Genomic DNA, 19,973 nt, shown 5'->3' with positions numbered 1-19,973 from the left:
CTGGTCTCAAACTCCTGGTTTCAAGTGACCCTCCTGTCTCAGCCTCACAAAGTGCTGGGATATGTAATAGGTGTGAGCCAGCATGCCTGGAGTCTGGTGATTTTTTTTCTTTTTTTAAGGAGGCAGAGCATGTCGTAATTTCACAAACATTTTCACCAAAACTGGTTAAAATAAGGTTTTTGACATGTCAAGGAATAAATGTTAAACATTCCTCTTGGGCCGGGCGCGGTGGCTCAAGCCTGTAATCCTAGCACTTTGGGAGGCCGAGGCGGGTGGATCACGGGGTCAAGAGATTGAGACCATCCTGGTCAACATGGTGAAACCCTGTCTCTACTAAAAATACAAAAAATTAGCTGGGCATGGTGGCACGTGCCTGTAATCCCAGCTACTCAGGAGGTTGAGGCAGGAGAATTGCCTGAGCCCAGGAGGCGGAGGTTGCGGTGAGCCGAGATTGCGCCATTGCACTCCAGCCTGGGTAACGAGCAAAACCCCGTCTCAAAACAAAACAAAACAAAACAAAACAAAACAAAAAACAAAAAACATTCCTCTTAAATGTGGTAGGTTTTTAAAGAGGTAGCATTTGTTTACGAAGATAAATATTGAAAGCCTGAGTTTTTTAGAAATCAGAAAGTTAGGGGAAAAAATATTGAATAGTTTTCCTTATGGACTTATGTGGGGTTCTATTAAGTTTCAGGTAGCAAATAACTGACTCCTAGTGTTATTGGTTAGTGTATTACTAGAGGTAGGCAAATAATTAAGAAATTATGTCACCCTCGGTCCTGGCTTATCATTGTTTCAGGGTCAATGTTTTAGAGATTGAGAAGCCTTGAGCTGAGTGCTTGTAAATAGTTCTTCAAATCACTGGATGTGGGTGGACTCATCCCTGTAATCCCAACAATTTCAGAGGCCAAGGCAGGAGGATTGCCAGAGGCCAGGAGTTCAAGACCAGCCTGGGCAACATTCCTTTACAAAAAAAAAATTTTTTTTTAATTAGATGGGTGTGGTGGCATGTACCTGTAGTCCTAGCTACTTGGGAGGCTGAGGCGAGAGGATCCCTTGAGTCCAGGAGTTCCAGGCCACAGTGAGCTGTGATCATGCCACAGCCACTGCTCCCTAGCCTGGGCAATAGAGTGAGAACCTGTCTCAAAAAAAGAAAAAAAAAAGAAGTGGATATTAGATACTAGCTTTTAGGCATTCTTTTGGCTTTTTTGACATCTAATTTTTAAATTTTATATTTTAGAAAGTTAAGAATTTCTTTGGAATATTGTACGAAGAGTTATTTTGAAGATGAAGGAAAATGAATTGGCTTTTTAAAGTATATTTTTCTTCCACTTACTTAACTTTGTCATTTTCAGTGGGGGCTTCAGAGACTCTGGGAACAAAAACTGTTTTCTCACTTTCCAGTCTCTGCATCTCAAAGCCAGTTTGTAATGATGGCTGTCATGTTATTTAGGGATAGACAGATTCGTTTTGGAAGGGGCATGTAGTGAGAATTAATCTTTTACAGTCTCCTTACCAATCACCCCCGACCCATGGTAGCTGAATTAGTTGAAGGGAAGAAGTTTCTGCCTTTTATTTATGAAATAAATAGTTTATTTATGAAACCATGGTCTGGTCATAGAGCTAAATTAAAAATATATTCATACAACTTATAGGAAAATCAACCACCGCGCCCGGCACTTTTATATTTCTTAATCAGTTACCAATTTGTGAATATCTTAAATTAATCCTCTGCTTTCCATTCTCCTTGCCATTTACAACATCACTTTTTTGTCTGGATTTATTGCATTTCTCTGTTTTGTGATCCTTTTCATCTTCCAATATCAGCTCAGTATATTCTTGCATAAAATTCTTAGCTTTTCTCAAAGCCCTTGTTATATATGACCTAGCCTTTTCCCAGTCGTCAGCTGTCGACACTTGGAGATATTCCACTGTCTCCTGGCTTTCATTGATGTTAAGTCAGGCACACGTTGTAATTGCAGTACTTGTGTGGTTGATATTTTTCTGGGCACATTTATTTATTTATTTACCTCTGTGTCAGACAGTTTCACTGTGATTTATCTAAGTAGATTATTTATCCTACTTGAAATTCTTTGACTTTATCCTAGAATTTGTGTCCTTCAACAGTTCTGGACAGTTCTCAGCTATAATAACCTCAAATATTGTCTCTCCTTATAGAGCTCTGATTAGATGCATTTTGTATCTTCTCATTCTCCATGTCTTTTTTCCAGGTGACATACTGTGAAAAGATACAGTCTAAATGTCCAGTAGAAGAGTAAATTATATTTCTACCATAAAAACAGAGTCATAGAACAATAAAAATAATATAAAAGAATACATATTGAATACCAGTAAGTGGGGAAAACAAAACAAAAAAGAATATGTAATGACAGGGAAAAATGTTTACAATACATTAAGTGAAAAAACCAGGTTGTAAAGCAGTATGCATGTGAGTTTGTTTTTAAGTTTTTGTGGTTCGTTGTTATTAAGCTTAAATTACCCCAAATATGCCTCTCAAGTTCACTTTGGCAAAGTAAATATTTCTGTTCATTTTTCTGGGAAATACTTTTATAAATTTGAATGGGTTTTAGTATTTTTAGGCAAAATATACAATAGCAGTTGTTAATGCTGAAATAAAAATACTTAAGCTATTACCATGTACAGTAAATGAGAAAACACAAATTCTCACTTACTTTTTATTTTTAGAAGTAGAGACGAGGTTCCACTATGTTGGTCAGGCTGTTCTCGAGCTCCTGATCTCGTGATCTGACCACATAGGCCTTCCAGAGTGCTGGGATTACAGGCATGAACCACTGTACCTGCTCACAAATTCTCATTTTTAAACATTCAGCTGCTAAAATGATAGTTCATTATCATAGGTTTTTTTTTATGTTAATAAATATAGTAAACTAGATGTTGCAGTTTTTTTTTGTTGCACACCTTTTAGCATTTATTCCGTTCTGTTTTATTTGCTTATCTGTGTAGGTCTGTGCACATAATGATGTCTAATGTTTCTTGGTTCCCATAATATAACAGAAAACTCGACATTTTATTAAAAAGTTAGAATAAAGATAATTAATATCTCATTATTCACAATCTCATTTGTGAATAATGGCAAATTGCATTCAAAATTAACTCTACCCTGGGCCAGGCATGGCAACTCATGCCTATAATCTCAGCATTTTGGGAAGCTGAGGCAGGAGGATTGCTTGAGGCCAGGAGTTCAAGTCAGACCAGCCAGGGCAAATCACTTAAAAAAAAATTAGCTGGTTGTATTGGCACACACCTGTTGTCCTAGCTAGTGGGGAGGCTGATGCAGTAGGATCACTTGAGCTCAGGTATTAGAGGATGCAGTGAGCTGTGATTGTGCCCCTGCACTCCAACCTAGGTGACAGTGAGATTCTGTCTCAAGAAGAAACCCAAAAAACTCTACCCATATTTTATTAAAAAGGTAGACATCAATTAATCCAACTGGTTTTAAAATTATAGTAGTACTGCGATTCTGTGTAAAAATAAGAAGCTGTCTATAAATCTCGGAAAATAATAAAGCACCATACACAGGAGTTACACAGAACAGCACAGTCTCATAAAAATACTGCTAAACCTTTCAGCCGAGCGCAATGGCTCATGACTGTAATCCCAGCACTTTGGGAGGCTGAGGCAGGCATATCACAAGGTCAGGAGTTGGAGACCAGCCTGGCCAATATGGTGAAACTCAGTCTCTACTAGAAATACAAAAAAGTTAGTTGGGTGTGGTGGCGCATGCCTGTAATCCCAATTTGGGAGGCTGAGGCAGGAGAATTGCTTGAACCCTGGAGGTAGAGGTTGCAGTGAGCCGAGATCATGCCAGTGCACTCTAGCCTGGGCGACAGAGCAAGATTCCGTCTCAAAAAAAAAAAGAAAAAGAAAAGAAAAAGAAAAAAATGGCTGGGAGTAGTGGAGGCTCACACCTGTAATCCCAGCACTTTGGGAGGCCAAGGCAGGCGGATCACCTGAGGACAGGAGTTCAAGACCAGCCTGACCAACACGGCGAAACCCTGTCTTTACTAAAAAATGGAAAAATTAGCTGGGTGCGGTGGCATGCACCTGTAATCCCAGCTATTCTGGAGGCTGAGGCAGGAGAATTGCTTGAACTCGGCAGGTGGAGGTTGCAGTGAGCTGAGATTGTACCATTGCACCCCAGCCTGGGAGACAGAGTAAGACTCTGTCTCAAAAAAAAAAAAAAAAAAAAAAAAAAAAAGAGTACTGTCATACCTTTCAAATCCAATTTTTGTTATAAAATTTCGAAAAAGATTCTCAGTCAGAATTAATACCACAGTCAAGTTAAATACCAGGAAGCTACATTGCTGTAACTTAATGTACACAAAGGAATGTTTCAGAACAGAGAAATTAGAATTAAATAATTTTGGAATTTTTTTAGTATCACATCCCAAAAACTCTGTACCCATTAGCAGTTACTCCCTTTTGCCATGACGCCTCGCCCCAGTCTCTAGGCAACCACCAGCATTTTGTCTGTCTCAATAGAGTTATCTATTCTGGACATTGCTGTGTAAATAGGATCATACAATATGTATAGTTTTTTGTGACTTCCTCTTTTCACTTGGCAAAATGTTTACGTTTTACCTATATTATAGCATGTATTAGTATTTCTTTTGGTTTATTGTTGAACAATCCGTTTTATGGATATACTACGTTTTATTAATCTGCTTATCAGTTGATGGGTATTTGTTTCCACTTTCTGTTATGACTAATATTGCTGTAAATATTATTCATATACAAGTTTTTGAGAGGGCATGTTTTTCTTTCTTTTACATATATACCTAGGAATGGAATTACTAGGTCATGCGTTAGCTCCTCGTTTAATCTGTCAAGGAACTTCCAGATTGTTTTTCTTTTCTTTTCTTTTTTTTTTTTTTTTTTTGAGACAGATTATTGCTCTGTCACCCAGGCTGGAGTGCAGTGGCACCATCTCAGCTCACTGCAACCTCCAGCTCCCGGGTTCAAGCGATTCTTCTGTCTCAGCCTTCCGAGTAGCTGGGCCTACAGGCACATTCCACCACGCCTGGCTAATTTTTGTATTTTTAGTAGAGACCAGGTTTCACCATATTGGCCAGGCTGGTCTTGAATTCCTGACCTTGTGATCTGCCTACCTCGGCCTCCCAAAGTGCTGGGATTACAGGCCAGATGGTTTTTCAAAGGCCTGTACCATTTAACATTCCCACCAGCAATGTCCTGGATAGTTTAAATTTCTCTGTATTCAAGCCAATACTTGTTGTTTGTGTTTTTTATTATTGCCGTCCTAGTGGGTGTGAAATGATATCTCATTGTAGTTTTGATTTGCATTTTCCTGATGACCAGTGATGTTGTATGTCTTTTCATGTGGTGATTAGGCATTTTTTTTTTTTAAGATAGAATCTGTTCAGTTACTTTGTGTTTTAATTGGACTATTTGTCTTTTTATTTTTTTATTTTATTTTACTTTATTTTTGAGACAGTCTCGGTCCGTTGCCCAGGTTGAAGTGCAGTGGCACATTCTTGGCTCACTGCAACTTCGGTCTCATAGGTTCAAGTGATCCTCTCACCTTAGCCTTTCAAGTAGCTGAGACTATAGGCACGCATCTCCACACCCAGCTCGCTTTTGTATTTTTAATAAAGAAGGGGTAAAATCTTAGCCATTCTCATTTACCAAAATTCTTTTTTTTTGAGATGGAGTCCCACTCTGTCACTCAGGCTGGAATGCAGTGTGGCACAATGTTGGCTCACTGCAACCTCTCCCTCCTGGGTTAAAGTGATTCTCCTGCCTCAGCCTCCTGAGTAGCTGGGATGACAGGCGCATGCCACTATGTCTGGCTAATTTTTGTGTTTTTAGTAGAGATAGGGTTTCACTACGTTAGTCAGGGTGGTCTCGAACTCCTGACCTTGTGATCCACCTGCCTCACCTCTCAAAGTTCTGGGTTTACAGGTGTGTGCCACCATGTCTGGCGCCTGATTTTTTTATCCTAAAAGTACCAATTCCAGTATTTTTAGTTTTTCAGATCTGCGTCTTTTGGCTTTGTTTCTGCTGTTTCCCATTTATTCTGCCTAGTTTCCTGGTATGTTTTATGAAATTTGACTACGAGCTTCTCCTTTTTATGGAGCTTTATCTGTTGGAATTCTGTATGGCCTTGATTAATACTGTAATCTTTCAGGAAGGAATTGCATTTGTCTCTGCCAATAGCCTGCAGACCCAGCTTGGGTTTGCTTTAGAACATATTGATCTCAGATTTTTCAGACCACATGGTGTGAGTTTAGATTGCAGACTTTAGTGAGGGGGTTATGAGTTCTTGGGGCAAATTTTCCCTCTCTGAACAGCATCAAGTAGAGACAGACATATTTCCTTCTGTTGTGGTTTCTTTCTTATCCACGAGGTTGCAACCTTATGTGTGGTCCCTAGCTTTATGTTGCAGTATCCTGTTAGACTTCCCATTTTGGGCACGCCCTAGACTTTGCCATTCTATAAATCATTGTCCTCTGTTTACTATTCTGCAAAAATACTGTACCCTGTGTTGCTGTCCGTGTAGAAGCTCAAGATTTCTAGGATTTGGCAAGAATCCTTACATTACTCTCATGTCCCCTAGGGTTCTAGTTTCATTTTCTTTTTTTCTTTTTTGCCTCTGTAGATTTGTACTAGCCTAGCGATAAGTTTTAATAGTTTTTCGGTTTTTAATTATTTCACCCAGCATCTTAGTAGTCTCAATTGTAGAATCAGTTCAGGGAATATAATTTCCCATGCTGTCAGAATCGGATCTATAGCATTGCATAATTAACATAGTTGTAATTACTGTGTGTACATTTACTAGTTTTGTTCTTAGTATTTTTATGTATAAATTTCCTTCTAGTTATTTTGACCATGCTGTCATGTTTTGTGGTTGTACCATAGTTTACGCAGTTATCTTTGTATTTGTTTGCTTTCAACTTCACGATTTAAATAGTGCTACTAGGGAGCTGTATCCATCAACTTAAAAGTCATGTGTTTTTCTTCCCGTAGGTCGAATTGACATAAAACAGTTGATAGCAAAGAAGATACAGTTGACAGCAGAGGCAGAGGCAAGTAATTCCCTCTTCTAGAAACAAACATGTAGAGTTTTAGAGTTTTGTTTGGCAACATTTTTAACGCTAAATTGCTCAGATAATTATTTAAGCAGTTCATCGGTTGCCGTTATCCTGTGGAACAAGAAAATAAGATCTGCCGATCTGGATTCTGCGTAAGGATACAGATTGCCTTTTTCACTTCCATCTCATCCATCACTGGCATTTTCTGGCTCTTACAGCAAATCTTGGTTTTAGTGACCCATGTTAATAGTTGATAGAGTTGAATGTCTGTATGAGTGCTTTATGAAAGTATCTGTCATAGTTCATAGTAAATAACAGCCCTCCAATAAACGTTGAATCTGAATCTAGAAGTATATTTCCTGTTAAGGAAGTAGAAATAACAACTCAAAAAAAAAAAAAATCATGGAATCATTTCAAGTGGGGATAAATAGTTCTACAAACCAGAATTCTACAGTACCCTCAGGAAATTGTGGAGAGAAAAGAATACTTTTTAAAAAATTATAATTCGATACCTGGGTGTAAGTTGACTTTAAATCCAAAGCAAATTCCTATTTTCCCAAGGAGAAGATCACTTCCAAAATTTATTGGCCAGTTTGACTATATAAACATCCAGTGATGATGACGTAGCCCTGTTTCATTTATTTAGTTACATGTATATATGCATGTACATATGCATTTATAGAATAATCTAGATTTAGAAACATTTTTGTAATCATATTTCATGAAATTATTTATGCCAGATTTTTATGCTCACTTTGATGTCAATGCATTTGTTATTATCAGAGCTAGTTTTTCAGTTATCATCCAAGGCCGGGGCATAGTATTTGTACTTTTATCTAATTTGTTGGAGGTCAGTACTTTTTGAGTCCAAGGATGATGCTGTCACAGAAAATTTATTACAAGAACATAATTGTTTGAGATCTACCCTGCTCTTCTCCCGTCGTTCTGTAGATATATTTGTGATGTCTACAATGTAATCCCTTATGGTGCTGCTTTATAAAGTGACTTGAAATTGTGGGTATAGACTCCTAGTTAATAGGGTGTTAAACTTTATTTTTCCTGATTCTGTTAAGTTACTCGTGTAAGCCTCCAGCACTGCAGTGACCAAGGTCATTTCTGGTGAATGTCTTTTCCAATTAGTGCTTCGTTTCTCCATCATAAGAGATTGTTTAAGGATTTGTTATGTAACTTCTTATCTAATGACTAATTTATAATTTTGGCTAAGAAAAAAAATATTTAATGTATAAGCACATGCTAGTTTTAGATGTCTATTCTTTGTATTTTTTTTTTTTTTTTTTGTATTTTTTTTAGTAGAGACGGGGTTTCACCATGTTGACCAGGATGGTCTCGATCTCTTGACCTCGTGATCCACCCGCCTCAGCCTCCCAAAGTGCTGGGATTACAGGCTTGAGCCACCGCGCCCGGCAATGTCTATTCTTTCTTGCAAGTTTAGTGATGAAAATAGTTTTTGTTTTTGTGGTTTACTTGGGTGTTTCTGACCCTTCTTATTTCTCTAGTCTGGCAGGATACCTGCATTGTCTTGTATTCCTTTTTCAATTCTCCTTTTTCCTCTTTTGCTCCTCCCCTTCTTATCAAGAACACAAAACCTTATGATGTTCTATTTGTGAGGGAAAGTTTCAAATAGGTGAAAAGTAAGTCTGTCTCGGATATCATTCCTCTGTTTTAAAAATCTAAAGTGGGAGGAGAACGTTTTCCCATACGGAATCACAAACCCAAAGGGGAAAGGGAGTTTGGAGTGGAAAGTAGAGGTTTTGGGGAGAAGGAATAAAAAGGGGTGGCAGGAAGAGAGATAATGGGGGAATGTTTCAAGGATTTAAGTTAAAACTTTTTAAGGCCGGGCGCGGTGGCTCAAGCCTGTAATCCCAGCACTTTGGGAGGCCGAGGCGGGTGGATCACGAGGTCAAGAGATCGAGACCATCCTGGTCAACATGGTGAAACCCCGTCTCTACTAAAAAAAAAAAATACAAAAAACTAGCTGGGCGTGGTGGCGCGTGCCTGTAATCCCAGCTACTTAGGAGGCTGAGGCAGGAGAATTGCCTGAACCCAGGAGGCGGAGGTTGTGGTGAGCCGAGATCGCGCCATTGCACTCCAGCCTGGGTAACGAGAGCGAAACTCCGTCTCAAAAAAAAAAAAAAAAAAAAAAAAAAAAAAAAACTTTTTAAAGAATATTCTACTTGTCTGTTTCGAATATTAATAAAATTATGAAATCCTTTGGCTTGGTCACTTTAGGAGGATTAGAAGGAGAGAGTAATGAATGAAGTAAGGGAAAAGTTGAAAGAAGGGTGGACCTTGGTTTAGCTCGTATTACATGTATTGTGCAAGTGACATAAGGGCTGCAGAGTTGCGCAAGACTTGTTCCCTGACGTTAAGGGAAGCAGTGGCCTGAACAAAGGTAATGGTGTCAGAAAACTTACACTGTACATATTTTAGGGCACTTGATGGGCATCTGTGTCCCTATTGGGGCACAATGGCAAGAAAAAGTTGAAAAATTGAGGCTAGATTATAAAGCATTTTTCTCGACTTTTATGCCCTCATTCATGTAGCTCTTTCTACATGAAATTTCCTCATTCTGTCTTCACCAATCAGAATAATATGTATCCTTCAAATTCTAGGTTAAATCTTGCTGCTTCTACAGTCTTTTGAACATTGCAGTTGAAATGATGTCTTCTCTACTCTATATTGCTAAGTGCTTAGTTTATATCCCTAATATATACTCTTAATGAGTCAACAAATGTCGTTTGGTGAACTTTAGGTGATTTGACTTAGAAGTTTTTTATTCGTCAGTTGTTTGCTGTCTAATGAGATTGAATATTTTACCATTGTTTATTAATCGTAATTTTTTTTTTTTGAGATGGAGTCTCTCTCTGTTGCCCAGGCTGGAGTACAGTGGCACGATCTTGGCTCACTGCAACCTCTGCCTCCACAGTTTAAGTGATTCTCCTGTCTAAGCCTCCCTAGCAACTGGGATTACAGGCATGTGCCACCATGCCCGGCTAATTTTTATATTTTTAGTAGAAGCAGGGTTTCACCATGTTGGACAGACCGGTCTCAAACTCCTGACCTCAAATAATCCACCCACCTCGGCCTCCCAAAGTGCTGGGATTACAGGCGTGAGCCACTGTACCCAACCAATTGCAATGCTTTTTAACAAGATACAGTGGGACTACTGTTCTGATCTGAAAGTTCAGGATGGAATATAGAGTTTGGAGACAGTCAGAATAGGTAGGGAGCTATATTTTACTATAAGACTGAGAAACAGATGAACCAGTAGGAGAAGGGAACTACATTTAGAAGCTCTCTCACAGTCTAAGCTTTTATACTAGGTACTTTATATAAGTAATCTTTTTTTTTTTTTTTTTTCATTTTTTGAGACAAAGTCTCACTCTGTTGCCCAGGCTGGAGTTGAAGTGGTGCGATCTTGGCTCACTGAAACCTTCGCCTCCTTGGTGCAAGTGATTCTCCTGCCTCAGCCTCCTGAGTAGCTGGGATTACAGGCACGCGCCACCATGCTCAGCTAATTTTTGTATTTTGTGCAGATATGGGGTTTCACCATGTTAGTCAGGGTGGTCTGGAACTCCTGACCTAGTGATCCACCCGCCTGGGCCTCCCAAAGTGTTGGGATTACAGGTATGAGCTGGAACTCCTGACCTAGTGATCCACCCGCCTGGGCCTCCCAAAGTGTTGGGATTACAGGTATGAGCTGGAACTCCTGACCTAGTGATCCACCCGCCTGGGCCTCCCAAAGTGCTGGGATTACAGGTATGAGCTAGAACTCCTGACCTAGTGATCCACCCGCCTGGGCCTCCCAAAGTACGGGGATTACAGGTGTGAGCCACTGCGCCCGGCATATATACATAACCTTATTTACTTAAATCATCCCATTTATAAGAGATCTCTAATTGGTCACTTTTTTATAGTTGTTGCTTAGCTTTATTGGTTGACATTTACTAACATGGAAGGACCTGAGATTATAGGTACCTGAACATTGTTCGGAGCCATGAACTTTGCTTGTTTTTTCACATCTTAATTCCTTTTCTCTTGTGGATTTTTTTTTTTTTTTCTTTGAGACGGAGTTTCGCTCTTGTTACCCAGGCTGGAGTGCAATGGCGCGATCTCGGCTCACCGCAACCTCCGCCTCCTGGGTTCAGGCAATTCTCCTGCCTCAGCCTCCTGAGTAGCTGGGATTACAGGCATGCACCACCATGCCCAGCTGATTTTTTGTATTTTTAGTAGAGATGGGGTTTCACCATGTTGACCAGGATGGTCTCGATCTCTTGACCTTGTGATCCACCTGCCTCGGCCTCCCAAAGTGCTGGGATTACAGGCTTGCGCCACCGCGCCGGCATCTTATGGATTTTTATAAATAATTTTGTTTTGTTTTGTTTTGTTTTGGAGACGGAGTTTCACTCGTTACCCAGGCTGGAGTGCAATGGCGCGATCTCGGCTCACTGCAACCTCCACCTCCTGGGTTCAGGCAATTCTCCTGCCTCAGCCTCCTGAGTAGCTGGGATTACAGGCACGCGCCACCATGCCCAGCTAATTTTTTTGTATTTTTAGTAGAGACGGGGTTTCACCATGTTGACCAGGATGGTCTTGATCTCTTGACCTCATGATCCATCCGCCTCGGCCTCCCATAGTGCTGGGATTACAGGCTTGAGCCTCCGAGCCCGGCCTACAAATAATTTTTAAAAAGTGAAAGTTAGGAATCTTTCTGGTCGTTTGTAATTTGGTGTCATGTTCCTCCCAGTTGTCACTTCATCTTTCCTTGATCTTTAAAGTGAGAGCATTGCATGAGTTGTTTTCAAGGTCCTCTTTAGCTGTAAAGATTTACGTCATAATTGTGCAGCTGACTAAAGCTTTTTCAGAATTTACTGCTTGTTACTGTAATCAGTAAGTCTCATTGGGCAGCTGTTTCAGCTCCACAGAACGAGTTGTCAGGTAAAATACAGTATGTCCAGTCGAATTTGAATTTCAGGTAAACAATACTTTTTTAGTAATCATGCAGTATTTGAGGCAGACTATAAAGCTATTTGTTGATATGAAATTTAAATTTAATTGAGTGTCTGTATTTTTTATTTGCCAAATTGGGCAACTAACAAAGAACTCTGTGAACAGTTAGATGTGTAGATAGGCCTACAGAAAGGCCTGAAGAAGTTTCTCAAGTACTGAGCAAACCTTTTGGTGTAAAGGGAAGAGGAGTGAGGGAGGTGAGAACATTAGTGTGTTGAAATTAGTGGTTTGAACTGACTGAATCTCTTAAGGTTGCTTCGAGGTCTAACATGCTTTCGAAAACAAGTTTTAAGTGTATACTTTCTTTCTAATGCCAGTGGGGTCATATGAACTTGTGTAACTCTGAGTTATGACCTTTGGAAATCCTTAGAATTGTGTTGTAACAAGACTTAAAAGATCTTGGAACAGTCCAAGGGAGATTCATATGATTAAGTCCCAACCAACTTACATTAACAATTAAATTAGCTGCCGGGCACAGTGGCTCAAGCCTGTAATCCCAGCCCTTTGGGAGGCCGAGGCGGGTGGATCACGAGGTCAAGAGATCGAGACCATCCTGGTCAACATGGTGAAACCCCGTCTCTACTAAAAATACAAAAAAGTAGCTGGGCATGGTGGCACATGCCTGTAATCCAAGCTACTCAGGAGGCTGAGGCAGGAGAATTGCCTGAACCCGGGAAGCGGAGGTTGTGGTGAGCCGAGATCGAGCCATTGCACTCCAGCCTGTGTAACAAGAGCGAAACTCCGTCTCAAAAAAAAAAAAAAAAAAAAAAAAAAAGCAACAACAATTAAATTAGCTTTGCTTTTCTTGTTTTTAAAGAGACAAGGTCTCACTATGTTGCCCAGGCTGGTCTTGAGCTCCTGAACTCAAGCAATCCTCTTGCCTTGGCCTCTCAAAGTGCTGGGATTACAGGAGTGAGCCACCATGTCTGGCCTAGCTTTGCTTTAACATTATGTTAAGCTATTTCTTTTGGTTGCAAATAACAGAAACCTACTTTGGCTTATTTAGGCATAAAAGAAAATATATTCAAATGATGTTAATTTATCTCACTGCACCTTAGGAGAAGATGAACATTCAGGCTCCGGAAAGAGTAAGGATTTCAGTAGGAAGAGTTTAGATACTTTGGATATTTCAGTATAATAAAGTTTCCACTCACCCTCTTTCAAAGCTCAGAACCTGAGATTTATTAGAAGAGAGAGAACTGAATGTTAGCCACAAGGACAAGGTCATATACAGCTCTGGCCTGGATATGACATGCCTGTCCTTGCCTCTGAGAATAATTTCCAGAAAAAAATGAATAGGTTAAGAAGGGCAAAGGGAATGTCTTTACTAATTGCTATTGTAGAACTTTTATTAATGTACATACCTTTATAGAGGGAATGTTAGGTCTAATGTGAATATTAGAAAGATGAAAAAAATTACTTTCTACTTCTTAAAAATACATTTTTGGACTGAGCACATTGGCTTATACCTGTAATCCCAGCACTTTGGGAGGCCAAGGTAGGTGGATCACTTGAGCTTATGAGTTTGAGACCAGCCTGGACAACATGACAAAACCCTGTCTCTACAAGAAATACAGAAATTAGCTGGGCATACTTGTGTGTGCTTGTAGTCCTGCTGCTCGGGAGGCTGAGGTGGGAGGACCATTTGAGCCCAGGAGGTGGAGATTGCAGTGAGCCAATAGAGTCAGACCTTGTCTAAAAAAAAATTGTTATAACATTCTGTTTGCTGCTTATATAGCATTTCAAATATTGTTTTTCAAATCAGTGCCTTATGCTGTTGTCCAGTCTTTAAATGATCAAACTGTAATGAGTAAGACTCAAGATACAAAAATTAGCTGGGTTTAATGACATGTGCCTGTAATCCTAGCTACTGGGGAGGGTGAGACAGGAGAATCGGTTGAACCCAGGAGGTGGAGATTGCAGTGAGCTGAGATCACACCATTATACGCCAGCCTGGGAGACGAGAGTGAAATGCCATCTCAAAAAAAAAATAAAAAAGATTCTAGTGTCATGTCAGCAAATAAGAGTTTCTTTCCATGTTTTGTCAGTCATTTAAGTAACGCCTTCTAAAAAAATTTTTGGTCCAAGTGCAGTGGCTCACAGCTGTAATCCCAGCACTTTCGGAGGCTGAGGTGGGCAGATCACATGAGTTCGAGACCAGCCTAACTAACATGGTGAAACCCTGTTTCTACTAAAAGTAGGAAAAAATAAGCTGGGTCTGGTGGCGCACGCCTGTAGTCCCAGATACTCTGGAAGCAGGAGAACCACTTGAACCTGGGAGGTGGAGGTTGCAGTGAGCCAAGATTATGCCACTGCACTCCAGCCTGGGTGACAGAGCAAGACTTCACCTCAGAAGAAAAAAAAAAAAAAAGTTTCTGGATGGTACTTATCTATTGATTTATTGGCGGACTGCTGGAGAGACAAGTCTAAGTATTTTCTGCTCAGAAAATACTTAGGTGGTTTCTGTTCCCAACAAGGAAGGGGGTTAGTTTGGGGGAGGGACTATTATCATTCTTACATCAAAGTTGAACTGTGAATTTCTTCCAGAGTTGTATTGGCTTCTAGCCTCACTCAGGCTCATTCCTGAGTGAGCCTTGCTCAGCAAGGAGCAAGGATGGCCAGCTTGTGAGGCTAGAAGCATGATGGAGTCAGACACGCTAGACATCTCTCACTGCCATAGTCTTTGCAAAGGCACTTACTCGTTCATAGGCTGTAGTCCTCCTCATTGTCCAAATGGCTCTAGTTGTTTCATCTGAGTTCCACGCAGCAGAATTGAGGGAAGGAAAGAGTGGGGTAAGGAACAGGTACCTGCTGTCTGTTAAGGAAATTTTCTGGGGACTTTGACAAACCGTTTCCACCTGTATCTCGTTGGCTACCTAGGTGGAAAGAGACACTGGGAAATTTGTTTATTCTAAGCAGTCACATGCCCAGATAGAAATCAGGGATTCTAGTACTATAAAGTGTATGAATCTCTAGTCTATTTTGAAGAATTTTGGGAAAGTCAGTTTATTGTGCTTTATGATTTCATCGCTTAGAAAAGGTAGACAAGTACCTGTCCTGTTGTCCTGGAATGTTTAGCAGTTCAGTTTAATGAATGCCTACTTGGTTTCTTTGTCTATCAGGTAGTACCTGATAAGGTACATTAAGTGCTGGGATTTTAAAGAAGTTGCATTTTCTGTTCTCATGCTAACTGATAACACTATATATAAAATGCATGAGCAAGAGGAACAACAACTGAGTTAGATACCTTAAAAATGTTATTTGGCCAGGCACAGTGGGTCATGCCTGTAATCCCAGTACTTTGAGAGGCCAAGGCAGGCAGAATCATTTTAGGCCAGGGGTTTGAGATCTTGGGCAACATTGTGAAACCCCGTCTCCACTAAAAATACAAAATTAGTTACCAGTTAACAAAAAGATACGGTGTTTAAAATCTGTTGAGGGGGCAGACAGTGAGATGCCAAAAGGCAGTAATATATAGAATTTCAAATTAAGTGCAATGAAGGAAAAGAAAGAGGTGCAGTAAAAGAGGAGAATAGAAAGAACTTTAGAGTGAATTATCAGGAGACCTTTCTGAGCAGTCAATTTAGTACGGTCCTACGCACCGTATTACCTGTTTCATTGTGTTACTTGTTTTGCTCAGAAAGGTCAGGTTTCTGGTACCATACCACCATGAGGTTGAAAGATTCTCTATGCAAAGACAGGCAGCAAATCAGAGAAAGAAGTAATTTATAGACTACAATATGACCTTGTGGAGTTAGAGTATAATATTCTTTAAAATCATTTTAGAAGAAATTGTGATCAAGGGACCTAATTTTTTTTGAGACACTGAAAATAATATGTACTGATTGGTTTACTGTTTTTTTCTTTCAGCATACTTTAAGATTTTTTTTATGTCTCTGTACTTTTGAAAGAGTTATTTACCCATAAATGACCCTGACCTTTTTTCATTTTAATACTCAGTCCAAAGTAATCTCTTCCTGGAAGCCTTTTTAGGTAGAAGAGTTACCTTTCTAAAATGCAAATCTGAATATGTTTATAAATCCTGTGCTTAAAATGTCATTGGCTTCCAGATGTCTTTAGTGTAAAATAAATCCCTTTTTTTTTTTTTGAGATGGAGTCTCACTCTCTCGCCCAGGCTGGAGTGCAGTGGCGCCATCTCTGCTCACTGCACCTTCCACCTCCTGGGTTCAAGCGATTCTCCTGCCTCAGCCTCCTGAGTAGCTGGGACTACAGGCGCGTGCTACCACGCTGGCTAATTTTTTGTATTTTAGTAGAGAGGGAGTTTTACTGTGTTGCCCAGGCTAATCTCAAATTCCTAAACTGAGGCAGTCCGCCCACCTCGGCCTCCCAAAGTGTTGGGATTACAGGCCTGAGCCACCACGCCCCACCAATATAAATTCTTAAAATAGCTTAAAGGTCTGTGATCTAGTCCCTTCTTGCTTTTCTAGTCTTATCTCTGATCATTATCGTTTGTTCCTTTAACTGTGTGTTCCAACCTTAGGGTCTTTGCATCATGGTTGTTTTCTGTTTTTGGAATCTTAGAGGTTATCTAATTCCGCTGTTTATTTAATGTAAAAGATTTCCTTAAGCTGTAAAATATAGTGTTTCTGTTTACCAGATTATCTAAATAAGCACCTTTTCTAGTTTCTAGTTAACTGCCTCCTCCCTTCTTCCCCTTCTCCCTTTCTACCTTCCTTCCATCCGTCCCTCTGTCATGGTGCTAGAGCTGTCAGAGTCCACTGGCTGCATGAAATTAATATCAATAGATAGGAGATTGAAAAGATAAGCAAATTAGAAAGCCTATAACCTCAACATTCATTTTCAGGTTACTGATACGAGGCATTATTCAGATTTATTTGTGATTACATACTGAGTTCTAATTCCTGTGATAGAATTCAGAAGGCAGAAGTGGACTGTTTCTTGTACTGTGTTTCTTTTTTTTTTTTTTTTTTTTGAGACAGAGTTTCGCTCTTGTTACCCAGGCTGGAGTGCAATGGCGCTATCTCGGCTCGCTGCAACCTCCGCCTCCTGGGTTCAGGCAATTCTCCTGCCGCAGCCTCCTGAGTAGCTGGGATTACAGGCACGCGCCACCATACCCAGCTAATGTTTTGTATTTTTAGTAGAGACAGGGTTTCACCATGTTGACCAGGATGGTCTCGATCTCTGGACCTCGTGATCCACCCGCCTTGGCCTCCCAAAGTGCTGGGATTACAGGCGTGAGCCACCGCGCCTGGCCATACTGTGTTTCTTAATATTCCCTCTTAAAAAGAGAGTAACAATAGTAAGCAGTCACTTTATTGTCATCAGGGCTAAGGTCTGTGAAAGGAGGAGATTCAGGAGACTTAGGCGTCCACAGTGCAGACTTCTTCCTTGTGCCTGGTGGCAGCACCTTCCATCAACTTTAATTCCTCAGAGAAAGAGGAGAAGGGCATTAAGGATGAATATGAGGAATGTAATTATAATGCCATGTAAAGGAATGTGGTAGGTTTAGTCACCTTTTAATAATAAAAGCACTAAATGATGGGATTTGCTTAAATTACAATTTTCATTGTACATTGTTTTATTGTTCCTCAGGGTTTGCTTAGACTAAGGGGGAGGGGTGGGAATAAACAAATACCTCTCGAGTGATAACTATGTCAGATACTGTGCTGTGTGTCTGCAGGTTTTTTGTTTTGCTTTGTGTTTAGTTCATATAACAACTTAGCAAGCTAGGTGTCATTCATCTTGATTTTGTACGTAACTAACTGCTGACAAAAGTGAGATAGCTTGCCTTAGGCCACACTCAAGTGATTGAGCTAGAATCTGAACCCAGGTCTACCTAGCTAAAAACTCATATTTCTTTTACTACATTATTATTAGCCCTAAAAGACATCTTTCTCCTTAATATTGTACTAGCTCTGGTATGTGTCAACTAACAAAAAAGAAATAGAACTTGAAAATTAAACCTAAATTAAAGGGCTGGGTGTGGTGGCTCGTGCCTGTAATCCCAGCACTTTGGAATGCTGAGGCAGGCGAATTGCCTGAGGTCAGGGGTTCAAGACCAGCCTGGCCAACATGGTAAAACCCTGACTCTACTAAAAATGCAAAAACTAGCTGGGCGTGGTGATGGACACCTGTAATGCCAGGTACTCGGGACGCTGAGGCAGGAGAATCACTTGAACCCAGGAGGTAGAGGTTGCAGTGAGCCGAGATGGTGCCACTGCCCTCCAGCCTGGGCGGTAGACCGAGACTCTGTCTCAAGTGAAATAAATAAATAAAAATAAAAAGTAAAGTCTGTCTTATTTGGAAGTCTCATTGAGGACTGTAGACCAAGGCCTGTAGTCTGAGAATAGTTTTTTAGCGAGATTTTTTTTTGCCAGCCTGTTTTGGCATAGTGTTTATGCAGGTGGTAGGGTTTAGTATGTGTAAAATTATATTACATTTGTTTACAAGTATGTTAAAGTAGAATTAAGGTTTGAGTGTGAGAGTATATCTGGTTATAGATTATAGAAGTATAATTAGTAATTTTGTCAGACATTTTGTGTGTAGGAAAAGAGAACGACTAGCGTGATTTCTCTTTTAAGGGATATAGTGATTTAGGCAAGGGGTGTTGCAGAGAGGCATGTGTTTTATGCTGTTTTAACTTTAAAGGTGTTTTTTGGAGAATTATGTGAACATATAATGTCAGGGGCCTTGTGAAATTATCTTATTATATAGTCAAGGGCCTTGTGAAAATATCTTAGCAAATAAAAATGAAGAAATAAAGCTTTTTATGTTATTTTGTCTTACAGGTTCTTTTTGGACATAAATTAATAGTGTAGTTGTATTTTTCTTTCTTTCTTTCCTTTTTTTTTTTTTTTTTTTTTTTTGAGACGGAGTCCAGCTCTGTCACCCAGGCTGCAGTGCAATGGCATGATCTTGGCTCGTTACAACCTCTGACTCTGACTCCCGGGATCAAGTGATTCTCTTGCCTCAGCCTCCCTAGTAGCTGAGATTACAGGCAACTGCCACAACACCCGGCTATTTTTTTTTTTTGGATTTTTAGTAGAGGCAGCATTTCTTCATGTTGACCAGGCTGGTCTCAAACTCCTGACCTCAGGTGATCTGACCGCCTTGGCCTCCCCCAAAGTGCTGGGAGTACAGGTGTGAGCCACTGGGCCCAGATGTGTTATCTATAATATGTCAATAGGACCGTTGTAAAGCTATTATATATAATAGTATATATTTAATAGCATTAAAGTGAGCTATAGATTGAAAAATGTGATAATTTGATGAAATTGGAATAGACATTTGTAATTTTTAATGTATTTTTTGTATATACTAGTTTTAAAAATAATTTTGAATTATATATTTCAGAGAATAATTTAGATAATATTTGTGATGACAAATTTAGAATAGTTAATGGTTAAAATTTGGTGAAAGTTTTCAATTGACAAGGAAATTTAGTTTAGCTTGGCTGTCCAGCGCCCCTGTTACAGTTTTAGTTTTGAATGCTGTATTTTTTACTGTGAGAGGTTAGCAAAGCAGGAATGCTAGTGGGAATGTAATGGGTCACATGTGTTGCTCTGAGTGTTTGAATGGCTGTAGCTTGTTTTAGGTGTCTCAGTTTTTTCCTCTAATTACCTAAAGTAATCATCGGGGCTTGGAGCACTGGGTGATGTCATGAGGATTGTATCACTGACACTTTTATTACGAGACCTCTGGTCACTTCGAGATGTCAAATCAGAATCTGGCTGGAAGGAGCACTTGTCCCTTGTCTTTAGAACTGACACAGTTCCAGACCCTTATCTGCGTGCAATAGTTTCTGTCCTGCTGAGCTTTGTTTATTGCGTCCCATTGAAAGGGAAAACGTCTGTACAACCTAGCTAATCA

At 39.9% G+C, this 19,973-nt stretch overlaps 1 protein-coding gene across 2 annotated transcripts in view; it reads left to right on the top strand.

Moving 5' to 3' along the window:
* The window catches only part of SOAT1 (sterol O-acyltransferase 1), a 76,736-nt gene that overhangs the window by 30,169 nt on the left and 26,594 nt on the right, over positions 1-19,973 (top strand). For both annotated transcript variants that reach the window (XM_074389981.1, XM_003925328.4), the window contains exon 3: positions 7,027-7,085. In XM_074389981.1, the coding sequence (XP_074246082.1) occupies positions 7,027-7,085 (59 nt within the window). The remainder of the gene's footprint in view (positions 1-7,026; positions 7,086-19,973) is intronic.

Source organism: Saimiri boliviensis, chromosome 19, assembly GCF_048565385.1.
Source record: "Saimiri boliviensis isolate mSaiBol1 chromosome 19, mSaiBol1.pri, whole genome shotgun sequence".
Classification (NCBI taxonomy): Eukaryota; Metazoa; Chordata; class Mammalia; order Primates; family Cebidae; genus Saimiri; species Saimiri boliviensis.
The sequence above is the reverse complement of the archived record's forward strand: the minus strand, read 5'-3'. Positions and strand labels throughout refer to the sequence as shown.